Genomic DNA, 19,642 nt, shown 5'->3' with positions numbered 1-19,642 from the left:
TTTTACAGATGGACAATTTCTTTTGACATGTAAAAAACCTTTGTTCTTTTTCAGTTTTTTCTACAGGTACAAAATCATCTTACAGACACACACATCTCTTACTACAAGAACAAAACTTGTTTACAAACGAACAATACTTTAGTAACAAATCTAACTTCTTACTTAACTCTGTTAGGGGTTGGTAACTGTCCTTGGGATGAACTCATGGACCCAGACAGGAAATCCTATCTTAGGATAGCAACAGGTTTGAAGTGGACTAGATTGTTCTTTTGTTTCAGAATTGTTTTAAGTTTGTCTGAAAGACTGAAAATGTAAGGAATGACTACACTGCTCTTTTTCCCCCCTTTTTATAATTTTTTAAAGCATGCTTTCTAGTATCTACTTGCTCTTAACCATTTTTTAAGCAAGTTAGGTCAAAATGGATTCCAAAAATATGAAACATTTTTGAGATTTAACTGCCAAGTGTACCTGTCAGGCAACTAAACAAAAGTGTAAACAAGAGCATGGACTCTGTAAACAAAGATTATCAAATGATTAAATCTAGTCCATCGTGTTTGTTTATATCAGCCTGTTACTTTTCAATAAATGACGAAGATTCAAAACCGCAAAGTTTCAAATATTAAAACAGTTTGGGTTTTTTTATCCTTGCTTTCTATTAACTCTTTAACCCCTCTGGTGGTGCAAAAACAACATTTGAGCATATTCATTAAAAAAAAGTCATGTATAAATCCCAATCCCGACCAAATTAAAAACAAAATGTATATCCCAAAAATCCCAAACCCCATTTCCACTAATAAGCCTTGCCTGACTGTGACCTCGTTCCTGGCACTGTTGCTCCTTTTAAAAAACACTTGATCAAAAACTTACTCTAAAAACTCAAAACAAAAACTACAGCTTTATAGACGATTTGGTTTGTCACAGGGGCTGATTCAAATCCTGGCTGGGTCCTTTCTGTGAGATGTTCTCTGCATGGGTTTTCTCCACCTGCAGTTCAAAATCATTCTTCAAAGATTCATTCTGAATTATCTCTAGGTGTGTATGATTGTGTGACTGTGCAATAAATGGTCAACTTATCCAGGATGTACCTCTACTTCACCCAACATTTGCGTGTATAGGCTCCAGCAGCTCTTGTGATCCTGACGGGGATTCAGTTGATACAGAAAATAGAGGTATGGATGATCTATTATGACTCCCACAATACCTTTATCGACAAATTTGTTCCAATTCAAACCATTGTCCCATTTTTGAGTCTTACCGTGGTACGCAAAGAATCACAAAAGGGGGCGCAATATTTTGTAATCAACCACAAAAACCATGGCAACAAAATAATCTGATGGAGAGGAATCATCACAGGATAGCAATAGCATTTTAATAGAGTGAATTTAGGCTCGGAAGCGTGAAGTGTAACTGACAGGAATTCACGTTGATCTCACATATTTTTTTAAAAATAAAAGAAAGTGACTATTCACACATCATTTTCACAATACGTACAGTCAGTGTTGAGCTGTTCTTTGATATGCCTGTTTTATTTGTCTGACAGAGAAATAAAAGTCAAGAAAATTGACAATAAAACCCAAAATGTGATGTCTTGAGATGTTAAAATAAAGAATACCACCCAAAAAAAAAACACAACGAAAGAGAGAGCTTCTAATTATATCAGCTAATCGTGAACACCCATCATCATATTCATGCTAAAACAAAGTCCTTATTAATTTGACAAACTGATTGGTGACAAGTAGGGATGTTCCAATCATCATTTGCAAAACCAGCAACTCCAGGGTCTTATTCAAACGGATCTCCTAGAACTGAAGGTGAGCCCATATTAGCTGAAGACAGTTGAAGAGAAAACAATGTGGGAGCAGGAGGATCTTTACAACGTCCAGCAGTGCAGGTTGATTCCACCACTTCCTGTCTTTGTTTGAAACAGTTTTTCTCTCCAGAATCTTAAACATCCTCGTTCTGTAGCCACGACAGTGTCTATTTGTTTTCCTTTCTGAACACACATTGTTCTAACAGTCCGAGCAACAGGCTCACAGGTCTCCAACGCTGTGTGTGCGGGGCAGCATCAGACGGTTTAAGAAGTGAGCCCATAAAAGTTTAAAGATGAAAAGAGAAAAACGCGGACAAGAGATGAAGGAGTCTTTCTCCGTATTTATTATTTTTCTCTGAGTCCACGCTCAAACAAACAAACACACACGCGCACATCCCGTCTGCAAACAAGATTAGTTTGCTCACCTGCATCTGCTGGCAGACATCACTGAAAGCAGCCAGAAAACCCTAGAATACAAATAATGTTTAAATAGATTTTTGTTTCTTGTCAGTCATTTTGATTTTCTAACTGAGGAATCAGAACGTGCTTTCAGATTCGGTTTCATTCATTCTTGTTTCCGATACCAAGGCAACAATTTATGTAAAAAAAACAACAACAAAAAAATGGTTATTAGCTATAAATTAACATATCTTTTTGACATGTGTTTTTTTTTTTTTGTAGAAATTAAATATTTTTTTTAAAACCCCTTTGGTATCTTTCGCAATTAAGCTTATAAGAAACTGAGTTAAGGCAGGAGAAACAGGAAGAAGAAGATAAAGTCACTGGGTCCGAGCCATTTTGTTACCGATACTGCTTGGAAAGAAGCGACGTGATTAATGAAGCACTGTGGTTTTCCTTTCTGCTGGAGGGAAAAAGACCTGGTAATGTTAAGCTACACCTTCACTCATGTTGCAAAGAAAACTTTAAAGTTTGATCACAATAGGAAAAGTATGTGTATCTTTTATTTTTCCTGAAAGAAACCAAGAATGCATAGAATTCCAGTACCCGGCGTGTATTTCTAAATCTGTGGTTGCACCTTAAATTCCCAAACAATACTGAAGTGTCTCAATTACCATCTTTGGTGGACTCGGGATGATGAGGTTTTTATTATGGCCTGCAGCACCAGTCTACTGACTGCAAGGATCATATTATTTTTGCTAAGAATGAAAAAATGTAAAAAGTCCTAAAAAGGCCTTAAAGAACTGGCCTAAGCCCAAATGGACCCGACCAGTGTATCGCAGAACACAAAATACACAAGCCACAAACTCTTTATCGCAAAAATTTCTATATTTTTTCTGCTTTGTTTCATTATTATAATGATCTGCAGCAGCAGTCTACTGACTGCAAGGACCATATTATTTTTGCTTAGAGTAAAAAAAATGTAAAAAGGCCTCAAAGGACAGGCCTAAGCCCAAACATACCTGAGCAATATGTAGTAAAACAAAAAACACACAAAAAGACAAACACGAAAAGCACCTCAAAATGTTATCACACCTAGGGAAATCGAAATTGAATTTTTGGCATGTTGCGCGTGAACCCAACCCCCAAAGCGATGACATCACGGTGAGTGTTTTTCGTAAAAAAAAAATGAATGGGCCGAAAATCGCTTATGGGGCAAAAAAAAATATTTTGAAATACTCAAACGAAAGACAATGACACGAGTCAGGGATAAGCCCTGGAACATTAGAAATTATTATGGGATGGCCACACGACCTTCAGCTTGGCGGCCATCTTGTGGCGAAGTCGGAGAAATGCAGATTTTCACGTTTTTCAAAAATATGGGAAAACTACACTTTTGTTTGGCCGATTTTCACGAAATTTCAGAATCATGTCTATAGTTGGAGTCTACAACGACCCTGGAAGTTTCATTGACCTTTGATCTTGGGAAGATGAATGAATGTGCGACTAACGCATGTAATGCAACTGGATCTGGATATTCAAATTATTGCTTATTTTCCTGTAATGTATCATGATCTGATTCTCCTATTAGATTCTGAAAGGAAAACTTCTTAAAAAGAGTTGTGGTTTCACGAGGTGAGGAGGACCAAAGTGCTGGAACCCAGAAGAGCACAGACACGACTGGGGGTGAAGGTAAGCCATTTATTTAGAGACGGGTGATGATCTGGTTCTGCAGTTTAATCTGGAGTCGGCGTGCAGGCAGGGGGTGGAGGAGAGGGATCGAGACCGTGGAGTGGAAAGGCTGCACAGGAGTCTTGCAGATGCAGTCCAGAGCTTGGGATGATGAGATGCGCTTCTTTGTTCCTTTGGAGGTGGAGGATGCGGCGAGCAGGTAGAGCTTGGTCTGTGGCTGTGAGGTTGTTGAGTGGAGAGAGGAAGCGGGAGGTCCAGAGATGGTGGGATGTTGCTACTTGTGTTTTGAAGGATTCAGAATAATCCAGTTTAGGAATAAAAACAAAAACAGTCATAATTAATTATATTGTCTTTATCATGGAAACAAATAAGTAAAAAAAGCTAAATTTAAAACAAATTCATACATTTAAAGTCCAATCAGAAGAACTATAGAGAAAAAGGTCTTATTTTACTGATAGAAGGATTAATTGCAACTTAGAAAAATTGGCGTGAAATGTGAAATTTGATCATAAAAATCCTAAATATGTTCTGCATTTGAGTCTTTTTGCCAAAACTTTAGCCATAAAGTTGTTGTGTTTTCAAGTTTCAGCATATCAGCTCACAGCTCAAGACTTGTTTTATCCGCTTCAAGGTGCATCCATACCGGCCGCGTCGGCACCATTCAAGCGACAATTTTAATGAAAAGTCAAAGCAAACACTCGCACACCAGCTTGTAGGCGGGCAGCGAGAGTGCGTATGGCGTGGGGAGCGGGGGCGGGTAGCGACTGTGGACCATCCAACGCCGCTCACGGCTTTAATTTGTATTAATTTTTATAGAAAAAAATAAATTTTTATTATTATTATTAAACAATATTTAGCGTTACTGCACTCTTTGTTTCTACTTTGTGTGCAAAAACATAAGGAAACTTAACGCTTTAGCAAAGTCTCAGAGAAACAGTACGCAACTTTACTCAATATTTCTATTATTATTTATTTATTTTTTTTAAGAAAAACTGAGGCAGATCTCACACTGAACAATGTGTTTCAAATGTTTGCAAGGAAAGAAGGATGTTCACAAAGCTGCATCTGAACAAGCATTTTTATGGACAACTTTGACCAAAGCGGAGATGTCTGCCAGAAAATAAATATTCCAGTTTGGCTGAAATCTCAAATACTCTGCTGGCTGAAGGATGATTTAGGTTTAAAAAACAAAAACAGTAAGAGTAAAAGTAATAGTACTCTCTTTTAATGTTATAGTTGACACTATTTTTTTTACAGCTGGTTGTCTTTAAAAATGAAAGACATAAGAATAAGGTAATACTTGTTGTTAATAAGGTAAGTATTAGATCTTTGAACACGTTATTTAATAGTTAAATAATGCTCAATTGTGCATTAACTAATGTTAATCAAGGGTACCTTAACATTAAGTGCTCTTGACTGATCCTAATCAAAATGTAAAACTGAAATAAAAACTGTTTTGGAAAAACAAATGGTATAAAAAATAAAAAAAATAAAAATTCTTCCAGACAGATGTGGAAAATGGGAAAAAAAGATGGATCAAGACACTGCTAAAAGATGTGTGTGGTTTAATTTCCATTATGTAATTAATTTAATGTATTTTCTCTACTTCTGACCATTCTCTGTAAACCCTTGAGATGGTTGTGTGTGAAAATCCCAGCAGATCAGTTGTTTCTGAAATGGTTTGAGCTGCAGCAGGTCAAGCTGACCATGTATACATGTCTAAATACAATGAGTTGCGGCCATGCGATTGGCTAATCACACATTTGCATTAACAAGCAGTTGGACAGATGTGCCTAATAAAGTGCCCCGTGCTCAATTATAAATAAAAGTATGACTTTTCAGTTTATAAAGTCTGTGTGAATTAGAATTGTTGACCAAAGTCTGCATCATCCACATATTTATAACATTAGATTTAAAAATGCCTCCTGGGAAATTAATTTTGGTGCCACAACAATGGTTTACATTGATGATGAGGTCAACCCACATAATGAAACAGTAATAAAATAGGGAGTTTCAGAAAAGTTCTGGTGGAGGTCTAGCAGTTGCAAAAGGTTAGATAATTCTATAATAATGAACAAGCACACAGGGACAGTGAACAAAAGGCTACCTCCAGCCGAAAGCACAATGATTAATTGATGTTTTCTCCATGGAAGTTCATTACTGCGGCCGTGCTCTCAATGACAAAACTCGACCCAACTTTCTGTGCTCTCACTCTGCTACCCAAGTGAACTTATGTGGGCAAGAGCATATCTCCCTTCAACATCTTATTGATCTACAGTGTTAACAGTATGTGCACTTTTAGGGATTGTTAAGGAACCCAAGAAAAGAACCAGTAAACAAAGTCAGGGGTATGGATGACAAGGGGTGCTACAGAAAGAAGTACAGAGCTCAATTAGTGACAACTTTCAAATTTGTTCTTTGTGCAAAAGCAAAATGAGTACTTTTTGAACAATTGCAGTTTCTAGCCAAGGTTTAAGCTTTTGTAAAGATAATTTTTCACAAAAACAAAAACTATTATTGAGATTTCAAACCTTTAGCAAAAATACTTGCACTTTGAATTACTTTGTTTTGACATTAAAAATGCTCAAAACAGAGATGACAATGGTGCGATGTCAATAATTTATAAACATATTGAAGGACAAGGTCGGAGCGAGCTGGGATTCTGAAAGTGCAGAAATTATTGACATGGCAATTACAACAGGAATGGTGACAACAATCCACAAAGTCCTTCCAAACTTCAAAACCCACAAACAAAAGTTGATAACAGAATCAGCCATTTGGTATTAGAAGAGGAGATTTAGCAATGTTTTAATATATGCCCTAGTGGGATGCATCTGTACGGTGGTCGTAGAGAGGTGTAGCTGCATGTTAGAGGGAGTGCAGAGGTCTTGGAGTTTCTTCGAGACTCATGCTCAAGATATACTATGAAATCGGAACATACAATAGTTGTGCTTGTGGTTAGAGTATATTGTGCAGGATTTGTGGAGATAATGTGAGCTACACGCACTTATGATGCTCTAACGCTACACTCTAGTCTAGTCGTTGGTCAGGTGTTTGTACTGGCCTCTTACCGATAACACGCAAATACTGTACAAGCAGCATGTGTTACACAAGTAGTGGTAGGACACCCGGTAGGAGACCTACACTTTGGGGGGGGGGGTTGAAAAAAAAAAAAAACACTTAGCGTGCTGTATACGTGTTCTCTATGACCTCTTCCTCACTGCATGTCTGTAGAAAAAAAATCCCATGTCCAAATTCTTTCAGTCCTCACTATATAGTGCATTACATAGTGTGGTCACCATTTTTGTAAGTAAACAAAATAGGTAATATGTCGCTGCTAAAGCACTGTAATAAACAAAGATAGAAATAGAAGGTGAAGCGCTCAGTGCACAGCACTCTCACATTTCACTTTTTTATACTTTTTTTGTTTCCGAGACACCGGTCCATCGCTCTGCATCCTGATTGTTCTTCCTCTCCACTGCAGCTCCTCACATGTCACTCATTTCTGCACATCATCCGTTTCCCAGCATCCTGTCACCCCTCTGTCTTTCTGGGCTCGGCAGCCAGCAGAGGCAGCGTGCGCTGTAGGTTTGTGTGTGCCATCGTGTGCACTTCGCTCTGTCTTACTTTCAACTGAACAACAAAGGAGAGGGTGAAGAAGAGAGCATGCAAAAAAAGACAGGAAAAAAATACATATATTTTGAGAAGCAAAGGTACTAACCTAAGGAGTGCATAGACAGATTTTGAGGCCATATTTTCTAAAAAGCAATAATAAAAAAAAACCTTTAAGGGTCTTCACACATGTATAAATACATATCTTTCAGTGGCGGGCCGTCAGGGCCTGCAAAGCCTTCTCTGCTGGCCTAAAAATATCTGAATCACAGACTGATATTAATTATTATTTATTTCCGTGAATACGTATTCTATAATTCCAAATGCTCTGTCTTCGTCCTTTCATTGCTGTCTCCCTGGTTGCGCCGCTTCCAGACGTGTATTTTCCTATTTAAGCATTAACCAATCACATTGCAGCACCATTTGTTGCTAGGGTCAAAGAAATCTGCCCGAAGGCCTTCACAATCAGTTCAGCGGGCCCTGTAGCATAAAATAATTGTCTACCAAACTGTTGCTTCAACCAATCAGATCTGGAGGAGACCACGTGCTAGGCCAGCTAGAAGGCCCACAGAAACGTCAGGATTTTCACGAGCTTTGATTGGACAGCTCGCAGCTCGCTCTGGTTCTGCTGACGGACACAGGTGCCGAGGAGCGGCGTGTCAGGTTTGAAGATGTTACCAGTGGAAAGCGTCTCATCGTCTGATTTTTGGTGGAAAATGAATGTCTGGGTAAAGTTGTGGCACAGTTTTGTCTGGCACGGGTAAAGGAGTTCCGTGACTCCATTGAGCGGGAGTGAAGCTGAAATCTACGAGGCTCCTGAACGCACCGCGGGCGCGTGCAGCGCAATATCCTCGCGCAAATATTGTTTTCCAGACACAGACCTTGATCGATCACAAAAACTGATGTTTGTCACCCTCCTGGACCACAAGAGGCTTTTCCAGCTTATCACAGCCACGGAACACTTTCCATCTGCGAAACGCACGGATTCTGCACGACAGAGTGATTGAAATCTTCCTGAGGATAGAAAGGATGGATTTTGTGTTTAAATAATCTGGATTTTTGGTGAGTAAAATTTTGCTATCTCCCTACATAATATTGAAATTTTATCAGGTTATTTTTTATGCTTTTGGTGTGTGTGTGGCAGTTGTACCTGCAGTAGAAGTTTTATTGCCATAAAATAGTTATTGAGGGTTGGGTTGATTCAGATGGAGCACTACTGAAGGCCTAGGTGTGAAATGCACGGCCCGCCACTGATATCTTTAGATGTTTATATGCTGGATGGCACTTTCTCTACACTCTTTTCTTTTAGATTTATTTCTTTAGAGGTTGTCAGGAACCTAAAACAACTGAAAGACCAGACATGAATAATTTTGCCAGGAGACAAAGTTATGATACTGCATACAAACAAACACACCACAACGGTGAACAAAGGTCTGGATGGGTCTCCCATAAGTAAGCAGGGATTCCTTTCATCCAGCAGTTGTTTGTGTGTACGTCAGGCGAAAAAAATAATAAAAGAATGGATTTTCTTTTGTTATACTGACCAAAAGACGTTCCTCCTCGATGATCCTGACTCTCGCCGTACCATCAATAAACAAATTAGTCTTTGATACCTACTTTCAGATATCTAAAGCAACTTATGGTGTTGCCGGGGCAACGTATTTACACAATGTGAAGGTCAATTGACCGTTGGTGTGTGGAGATCAATATGGTTGACACGTGCAACATCTACAGTTTGTTTTCTCAAGGCCAGGGCATCAATGGCCAGAAACATGAAGACAGTCTAATTGACTGAGATCGATCAGGGATAACACACACACAATGCAAACGGAGCTGAGATAGAAGACCTCACAACTTATCGAAATGACACTGTACAACATGGTAATCACACTTTTTTAAAATATTTTAGATTTCTCAGGAAGAAACCATTAAAAAGGTTAGTTTTGACTCAACAACCTCACACTGCCATCAACTTCAATTCCATCCCAGACGAAAGCCGATCCTATTCATTTCCATCTATGATAGTCATAAACTGTTAAAAATTAAACTTATAAAAATAAGCAAAGTTATGATTTTTTTTTTAATTATCCATTTATTCATCTTCTAAACCCACTCAATCTTTTTGGGGGTTGCTGGAGCCTATCCCAGCTACTACTGAGCAGAGGGGGATACACACTGAAAAGTTGCCAGTCCATCACAGGAGAACACAAAACACAGACAACCACACACACTTAAGGTGTTTTCAGACCAGAAATGTCGGTTGGTGTGAGTCAGCTTAACGTGGTCCAGATTGAGTCCTAAACCTTGTGTTTGGTCGGTATTCAGACTGCCGTTGACTGCACATTTATACTCTAAATTAAAGCTTGTAAATGAAACCTCATGACTAAAGATCTCTTCAGTCATTGGTCAAAAATGGTCAGGTTGGGGTAAAGGAACAAGAGAAAGAATAATAGAAGGCCTTTGCTTTGCAATTCTTGTCGAGATAGTTCACATATTCAAACGTTATATTTTGATTATCAGTTTAGAACATTTGAATCGGCATCAGATACATCACCTTTTACTTAGTTTTAACAATGCGAGAAGCAATGTGTATCGCATTAAAAAGTTGTTTTCGTGAGCCTGCATTCATCTGACCAAATTTCAATCATTTGCTGTGTCACATCATTGCTCTGTTACTCTGCTCACATCCCATAATGCCTGGCTACAGGGGCCGTTTTGGTCCGGTTGTTCCGCTCCGAGCTGGAGCATATTCAGACTTAAGAAACAAACCGATAATAAACAAACTGAGACCAAAACTGAAACTATGACCGGCATTCAAACTTGTCATAAAAATCAATAATATTCAGCCCCGTAATTTTCCAAGAACTTGATTGTGATTGACTAAGTTACATTATGAGCCACTGTAAACATGTGATGACAACCAGTTCAGAGCCTCATGGACCAAACAAGACGAAAAGATGTATTTGTTTCTGTGATCAAAATGGTTGTACTTCTGAATTCAACAACTATTTGTATTGTTTGACCTTTAGTTTGAGTTCCTCCTTGAGGGTGATTTTTTTTTTTTTTTTGCATTTCCTTAGAAAATGTTGATTCCATATTTACTGTAGTCAGTCTTTTCATATCAAAGCAGATCTTGTTTTTTTTGTTTTTTTATTGCTTCCTTTAACGTACCATTTAACACTTTTTGCGTTTGTAATAATTTATTTGCAATGTGTGACATAAATGCATTTTGCTGCTCCCACTTTCATTGTTAGATTGATGTAGTTTCCATTTAGACACAATTTACACCCACTGTCTCTATTATCTAACTATAATAATAATGATAAGCTGTATGAGTTAATAATCTTTTTTATTTTTTTTTAAGAAAAAAACTTTTAATTATTTTGCAGATTTTCTTAGAAATGTTTAAATTTCTTGTTTAACGGCATGAAAGTGTTCAAACAAAAGCTTAAAAAGTGTAAAATAATTTCCTTTTGCCATCGAAATATTGTCTGCATCCACCTCAGTCGTTGTAGTTGTACCTGCACATTGTCTACTCACAGAAGTCCTCCAGTTCTTCTCATCTTCTAAGCTCCCCATAACTCTTTCTTGTGTCTTCAGGGCTGTAAAAAATGTGTAGAACTCACATGAACACTCAAATGTAAAAACCTCTATATTCTTTGACCCTCATGATGACATAAGTGTGCAAGAAGTGAGCTCTGTTCTTTAAAACAAAAAAATCCACTTTATTAGCCAACAAGCACTGGGTCAGATGTTCATTGAGAAATAAAGAAATCAGATTTTTTTCAAGTGCTCAGTTTTTGGCACTTATTGTAGAATCACACTTAAATAGAACTCTTGTAAACTTGTAAACATTACAACTTGTACACAATTTAATCAGATGTAAAAGTGCCTGAGTCCTCAGTACTTGTAAACATGAATAGAATAAACTCCAACAATCTAAGGCTAAGCTGTGCTCTTAAGTCTTGACAGCCTGCAGTACTATAGTCTTTATTTCAGTGTGAGGGCCGTCATAGAATGAACATTTACAGAGATATAGTTCTCTGTTACCCGGGAAGTCCAGCTGTATGTGGAAAGTTTTACCAAGTAGTCTTCAATTTGTGCACTTGTTCATAAAGTGCAGGTATATAAAGATTTTTCTGTGAAATATGGACGTGCTAAATGAGAGAATACATGAACTTAACTGTTGGATTGTTTTTTTTACTTAACATAATTTTTACTAAAGATGTGTTATAGCCTCAAGACATTGAGAATGATTCTCAAATAAATATTTTGAATGTTGGGCTTTTGTGCATATAATCAGTCTTTAACCTCAAAGTAAAAGAAGCAAAAATGTGTAGAAAATAAATTCTTTTAATAAAAAATAGATTTACAATTCGGCAGCATGAACTTCATTTCCACCAACGGCAAAAGGAGAGAAACGACACAAACAAACTTTACATTTTTATATTTGAACAACAATTCAGAAAAACAAAGAGGGAAAAACGGGAGCATCAAAAATGAATTCAAGACAGAACTGAACAGGTTGCATCATCACAACTGGAAACAGATCTAAACTCAGTCCTAAAAATTCAACAACAGCATGTCGTTCCGAAGACGCAGACAAACAGGCAGCACCTGAACTTATTACACCTCCTTTGGCTTCTCCAAGAGAAAAATGGCTGAGCGGATACAAAAATCAGAGATTGCAGAAACATTTTCATACAAATTTTGTGAAAGAAAAGGTTGGCTTTTATTTTGAAAAAATGTTTTTTTTTCCAGATTTTTTTAAACAGTCAAGATGTTCCAATACTAAAATCAGGTTCCCCAAAGTGCAACAGCTGCTTTCTGCTCCATTTCTATGTTATTAGTTTGCAGTTTCAGAAGTTTCACTTTTGTTCCATGTGAACCCAAACTTTACTTTGGCAGCCAATCAAATTCAAGTAGATAGTAATAAATGTGCAAAGAGGACTGCTTTTTCCTCCTAACGGTAGTCAAATGTTCCTTTTAGTAGCATCCAAACTTGCAAACTGAATCTTATTGTAACAAATGTATTTTACTGGTAATCAATACAAGTGGAAAATAAAAAAATCTCTTACATCATTGCCTGTAAACTTGCAGACCGAAACGCCAAAGTGGAAGTTTTCAGATGATTTTTGAGTGAAAGTCATTAATAGCTGCCGACACTGAACTTGAGCTCCAAAGAAACTCTCTGCCCGAGCAAAAGTTTGCAGTGTAGCTCTGTGGGGGGAAAAAGTGCTTCCAGGGAACAAATGAGGAACTATCTATATGAGATACGGGAAATTTCCATAAATTGGTTGCCTCTTTTTTTTTTTTTTTGCTCTTTGCAGGGAGGAGGAAGTCAAACTAAAAATACTGTAACCTGCAACACACTCAAGAATATACTATCGTCTGAGAAACAGGTTTAAAATATATTAAAAATCCTATTTGCTTTTCAATACAAATGCCACCTATCCAAATATGTGCGTGTCTCTTTTGCTTTTTTTCCCATTTAAACTGTTATTTTTATACCTAAAAGAGTAGAGTTTTTCCCAAAACCAGTTTTGTGGGTCTCTTAAAGAATCTTGGACAAACTTTTTCTTAAACATTTGTTTTTTGTTGAAGGTCTTTCCAACTTTTGGAAAATGTAGACTTTTTGTCCTGCTCAAATTGAGATGAAACTGCTTTGCAGCTGTGTATGTTTTGCACTCCAATCATTTCAACCCCAATAATTCTACAGTCACAAATACAACAGCCACCGTGCAATGGGCAGGCATTGGCAGAATCTTCAGGATTTCATGCCACCGGACGATTTAAAAAAAAAATCAATGGCATGGTCATGAATGTAGATGGTGACAGCCAGTCGGCAGTCAGACGGCAGATAGGCGGCAGCCTATCGACAGCCAGGCGGCAGCCAGGCGACAGGCAGGCGACAGGCAGGCGACAGGCAGGCGACAGGCAGGCGACAGTCAGGCGGCAGCCAGGCGACAGTCAGGCGGCAGCCAGGCGACAGTCAGGCGGCAGCCAGGCGACAGTCACGCGGTAGCCAGGCGACAGTCACGCGGTAGCCAGGCGACAGGCAGGCGACAGTCAGGCGGCAGTCAGGCGGCAGTCAGGCGGCAGTCAGGATGCAGTCAGGCGACAGTCAGGATGCAGTCAGGCGACAGTCAGGCGACAGTCAGGCGACAGTCAGGCGACAGTCAGGCGACAGTCAGGCGACAGTCAGGCGACAGTCAGGCTGCAGTCAGGATGCAGTCAGACGGCAGTCAGACGGCAGTCAGGATGCAGTCAGACGGCAGTCAGACGGCAGTCAGGGTGCAGTCAGGCGGCAGTCAAACGGCAGTCAGGCTGCAGTCAGGCAGATTGACATCTGCTCATCGCCAGGTCCCTGAACCATGTCAAGTGCTATTGTTTGATTTCTAACAATCGGACGGTGGTAGTGGGACGGCAGCACAGGGGCAGGGGGGTGGCAGTCTGAAATCAGCCAAACACCAGACAACTTTGGACACCTTAGAGACCCTCTCATCAGTCAATTATCGTGCTGTTACTTTCCTGCCATCTGACGGTCACTGGACTGCCACTGCACAACCGTGAAATGTGCCCAGTCGGCCACTGACAGATGTAAAGAAAAAATCGTCCGGTCACCGTAAAATTTTTATTTTTTTGGTAAACCTCCACACCTCTCTCGGTTACAATGGCCGCTGCATGGCCACCTATCAATATTGCTGGAAAAAGGCATTTAGTTCGGCGCACGGTGGCATTTTGGGATATGTGACCGTAGTCTTAGTGCTTTCATATTTTTGTGCTTTTAAGTCATAAACACGTTATGCCACGACACAACAGCCTATAATAAAAAGTTGACCTTCAATAATTTGTATATTTATACTCTACACAATATAAATACTCTCTTTTTAGGCAAACCAAAGAAGTTCAAGTGTTATCTGATGCTTTCCAGTCAAAGAGACGGTGCTTTTCAAAAACTACTTGTGTAAATCTTTTTGCTTGTCATTTCGTTTTTGCCTTCTTAGAATGATCGACTTAAAAAGAAAAGCTTGATGCATCCCCCGGTGTAGCAGCGAGAATGACACCATGAAACGGCACATCGACAGAGACCGTCAGTCCCTCAGATCGGTGCGTTCCTATTTTTTTTTTCTCCGTCTGGTGTTTGATGGAAACACACTCTTTGACCAAAACAACGGAATAACCTTCACAGAAACTTTTCCGCCCACATGGTAATTGCCAGTGGGACCGTGACAGGGTGGAGAGGAGGGGTTACCAAATTGTGTTGTGCTCTCTGTTCTTAAATTAAAGTCTGCTTGATTGGAGGTGGGAGTGAAGCGGCAAACAGAAGAATCGGGAGATTTGCCATCTGATGATGTTTTACTGAGGATGAAGTTCCAGTTGAGGCTCCGCAGCTTTTGTCACCGCCTGCAAATATTAAGAAGCTCCAGATTAGAAGGAGGAAAAAATCATGATATTAAACTCTAAACCCTCCTAAAACACTTTTCCATGACCTTCACATTTTCATCCAGAGGTTTTAAAAAATGAGGTGAGTTAAATGATTTATTTGCATTATCGGACCGGAAGCAGAAGTTAGGGAGTTTTGCTCAAAAATTCACGGAGAAGTAGGTAGAAAAAATTCAGCAGATATAAGGTCTAACAGCAACTTGATGCCCTGAAAAACCACTTTATTTATTTACAGTGCGATAAACTGCATCAATGCATCAGCAGGCGCTTTTCCTTAATGGAGATTTCAATGATACTTACAGTCGCTTCATGATGCATAAAATGTTTCAGCTGCAGTTCACTTAAGTGGTCATTTAATGGTAATGATTGTTTCTTTTAATCATATATACTTTTACCACCAACATTTCTTTATGGATTATTAGAAAATGAAAGGATAATTGTTTCTTTTTAGGGAGTTGGCAGAGTCACAGTTGTGTTTGTTTTAGTTGTATCAGTATGGCTTTTTATGTGATGCAAACAAAGTTGCAGATATTGTAAATATGCTAACACGGCTAATGTGTAGCGGTATTGGAATGTGTTTTTGTGTTACTAACAAGGTTGAGAGTTAGCTTAGTCATAATAATGTTTACACTGACATAGTTAGCATGTAGTGGTGTTGGACTGTGGTTTTTTTTTACATGTTATTAAGCAGGTTGGGAGTTAGCGTAGTCACAGTAACGTTTATGCTAGCGCAGCTAGCATGTAGTGGTGTTCGACTGTAGTTTTTTTACATGTTAAGCAGGTTAAGCAGGTTGGGAGTTAGTGTAGTCACAGTAAGGTTTTTTTTTTTGTGGCATCAGTCTTTTTTACGTGTTGCAAACAAGGTTGGGTGTTACTGTGAATATGCTAATGTGAAAATGTGTAGCAGTGTCTGACAGTGTTTTTTTTTCCATGTTATTAAGAAGGTTGGGAGTTCACATAGTCACAGTAACGTTTACGCTAACGCAGCTACCATGTGTCCGACTGTGTTTTTTTTTCCATGTTATTAAGGAGTTTTGGGGGCTGCATGGTGGCGCAGTGGTTAGCGCTCTTGCCTCACAGCGAGAAGGCCCCGGTTCGAATCCCGGCTGGGACCTTTCTGTGTGGAGTTTGCATGTTCTCCCCGTGCACGCGTGGGTTTTCACCGGGGACTCCGGCTTCCTCCCCCGTCCAAAAACATGCTTCATAGGTTAATTGGTGACTCTAAATTGCCTCTAGGTGTGGATGTGTGTGTGATTGAGGCCCTCCGACAGACTGGCGACCTGTCCAGGGTGTACCCCGCCTTCGCCCTTCAGTAGCCGGGATAGGCTCCGGCACCCCCGCGACCCCGAAAGGGAAGAATCGGTCAAGAAAATGGATGGATTAAGGAGTTTTGAGTTAGCATAGTCACAGTAATGTTTGTTTTAGCAGTATCAGTTTTTTTACATTTCGCAAACAAGGTTGGGAGTTACAAGTGTTGTAAGTATACTGAAGTTGCTAATGTGTGCAGTGTTACAAAGAAGTTCCAGAGTTACTGTGAAGATAAAGTCTGACTGACATACAGATTTATTTCTGACCCTTTCGTTTCACTGAACATGCCTTATAGTACCTTATACAAGACACAAGTTCAAAAATAGACCAATTATTGATGGTGCTCATTATAATCTGGTGCAGAATATCGTGCGGAAAATATCGTAACTTTAATAACAAGAAATCCAAATGCATTGTTAGCAAAAGTCTTCATGAAGGTCATCGTTCAGTTTTAAGTTGATTAGTCACACTGAGATAGTCTGCCAGTTAGAAATGGTGTATAAAACTAAAGATTTTTATGGCTTCATTTGCTTTGGTGTGTTTTTACAAACAAGTCAGTTAAAAAGGAGCAAACTAACCAACAACTGCAGGCCTCTAGAGGCTACTGTCCTGTCTCTTACCAGCTATCCCTGTCCTTACAATTACCTGGTTCAGGTGTGCTGAACTGTAACGACAGGATTATTTGAAAAAAGACTTGAAGTTACAAATTAACACACAAGCCTTAAGTCCCATTTCAACCCTTTTTTTTTTTTTTTTTTTTTTTTAAANNNNTTTGACTTATGATTGCGCAGTTTTAGCCAAAACCAAAAAGCCTTTGTTGTTTTTTTTAAAACATATTTTATGCCGAGCGCCAGTAGCTCTTTAGCAAGGAAATTCTGGGTTGTGGGGAGAACTGTTGGCCCGGAGCAAACCCGCCCCCTCCCTGTTGCAGACAGGTCTGTTCACACACTAGCCTACAAGCTTAGAGCCTCAAACTAGCATTAAAAACAACCAAATTGGATTCATCCAGTTTTACACCACTTTACTTATTTACAGCTGATGCATTAATGCACCAGAAGGCGCTTCCCCTTAATGGGGATTTCAATGATATTTACAGTTGCTTCATGATGCATAAAATGTTCCAGCTGCAGTTTACTTAAGGGGTCATTTGATGGTAATGTTTCTCTTAATCATCGAGTGAGCATGTGAGAGTTGAAGGCTCATCATTTCTCGCACACCTCAGCAGAGTGGAGAGACTGGGGCTTTGGTATGCCAATTTCAGTAACTGTGTCATTTATTCTGAGCTTTTTCTAGCATCCAGTTTTCTGATCTATCACGATTTGAATGAAGAAATCCTCAGAAATACAGTTTTTGTCATACATTATTTTGCATATCTCCTCTATTATAAAAAAAACGCTACAAGAACAAGGTAAAAACACAAAACGATTATCATTGGAGTGGGTCTTTAAACTGTCATGTACCGCCTACAGTACATTTCTGTGTTCACCCAGAAGCCATTTCCCCATTTTTACTGCTTTGCACTTCATCAGATGTACAATGTGGGGTTATTTATTTCTAGTGCTCATAATTCCTAACTAACTAATGTCCTTAGTTGTCTTGGTTCACTCCCTCTCTTTGCGTTAAAGAAAGTCCATCTGCATTCAGACTAAAAGTGAGCAAAGGTGATCTGAAAGTGAACAGAGACCTGCGTTGTCAAGCAGACCAGCTTATTTTGTCTGTTCAATTCATTTAACATATGCTTAAAAAAAATTCAAATTACGTAAGTCAAGTGTCTTGCCCAAGGACACAATGGTTATCAGCTCTGGGATCTGAATTGCTGACTAACTCCTGCACAGCTGTTCAGCCCAAAAGCTGCAACCACTTCTCATCAAATGCAGTAAAAAGGAACTGTGGTGCAGATTAATCAAGGATCGAACGTGCCAATGTGAATTCATTTGTATAAATAGAAGGGAAAAGTAAAGAAAAAATTATAATTAGATTGAAGTTAATCATCATAGCTTGTTCTTGGTTTATGAATATGACAGAAGACCTGCGACATCCAGCCTCTCCTTTCTTCATTCTGAGATACACAGATTACACAAAAGTGCATAACTCCAATTCCTGCTGCTTCTGATACAAACGAAATGTGTCAAATGTCAGGTTACTCGTCTATTTTTTTTATACTTTATCAAATCAATTTGTTAATTAACATTTACCTTTGACACTAAACAACTGCCACCTTTAGGGCATCCAAAACAGAATGCGTCAGCAAGCCAGACAAACAATAAACAAGTTGATTACATCTTGGTCAGATATCGGAAATCTAAGAGATCAGCAACTGGTGGAGTCTGGGGAAGAGTGTAGCCCAGACAGCATATGGTGGCAGTGTGAGGATGACTCTGGAGGTGAGGAAGAAGAAAGTACAAGGACACAGCAGAGGAACAAGAGGTGGAAAGTGAAAAAGGAAGAGTGGTGTGTGGCTTTTATGGAGGAGTTAAAATAAAATTAGGAGATCAGTGGAATGAAGAAGTTGAAGAGTGTGTTAGGTTAGCCAAAAAATTGTGGGACACTGAAGCTATGTCTACACCTCCCTCGGCAATGCTGATTTAACTTGAAAAACACAGGTTTAATGGCTGCACATTTTGAGCGTAGAGCCTGAAAATAGTCGTAAAAACTTGTGTAGCGTGTAAACACAAGAATTTTGAACATTGAAACCCGAAACGCATGTTCACATTTAATTTTTGTTGGAAGTGGTCGTCTGAATACTCTTGTGTTCATGCACAAGAGTTTACAACCGTTTTTGAGGCTCTACGTACAAAACGAGCAGCCATTGAAGGCGTGTTTTTAAGTTAAAACAGGTTGAACTTTGACCACCAGGTCTTTGATTTCAGACATGTTCAAGAGTGCGTTTAGCACAAAATTAGCATTAAATGCCCGGCGTGTTCATAGCTTGAGTGGACAGAAGAACTGGGAGTAGCAGCAGAAAATGAAGAACTTGACATCTCAAAGTTATTTTTCAGAGGAGAAATATGGGGCGAAACTAAGGATTCAAGCATTAACAGGCTTTAAAAAATATAAAACCTAAGGGGGAAAAATACCAAAACTCAGCACTAAATATGATCTTCTTCAGTCTGAGGTACTGTGTGGCCCACTAGGGCTAAAGCTGCATGCCGCTGCTGTCTGCCTGTGATCTAACGGTTTGACAGGTAAAGACAGCCTGCTGTGAGAATATATTTGGAGAATCTCTCAAAGAGGAAATGTTAATGGGTTTCTGAAAACGGAGATGACAAGACAGGCTTTGTGTCAGAAGAAAGGATGGGGTCAAGAGGGGACACAAATCAATTTGCGGGTAACAACTCATCTGACGTAACTATTACCTACACTCAAAAAAATGAT

General features: G+C 39.2%; 1 protein-coding gene across 2 annotated transcripts in view; it reads right to left on the bottom strand.

The window, feature by feature from the left end:
* Positions 1–3,896: 3,896 nt before the first annotated feature.
* LOC112147140 (activated CDC42 kinase 1) overlaps positions 3,897–19,642 on the bottom strand; it is a 51,751-nt gene continuing 36,005 nt past the window's right edge. The window contains exons 17-18 of one of the 2 annotated variants that reach the window (XM_024273285.2): positions 11,054–11,115; positions 3,897–4,175 (exon numbers count right to left, since the gene is read on the bottom strand). In XM_024273285.2, coding sequence (XP_024129053.1) covers positions 11,073–11,115 — 43 coding nt within the window. In that variant the 3' untranslated portion in view covers positions 3,897–4,175; positions 11,054–11,072. Of the gene's footprint in view, positions 4,176–11,053; positions 11,116–11,846; positions 14,921–19,642 lie in introns of those variants that run through there. The other variant, XM_024273283.2, reaches the window with a different exon arrangement.

This window comes from Oryzias melastigma, linkage group LG17 (assembly GCF_002922805.2).
Source record: "Oryzias melastigma strain HK-1 linkage group LG17, ASM292280v2, whole genome shotgun sequence".
NCBI classification, from domain to species: Eukaryota; Metazoa; Chordata; class Actinopteri; order Beloniformes; family Adrianichthyidae; genus Oryzias; species Oryzias melastigma.
The sequence above is the reverse complement of the archived record's forward strand: the minus strand, read 5'-3'. Positions and strand labels throughout refer to the sequence as shown.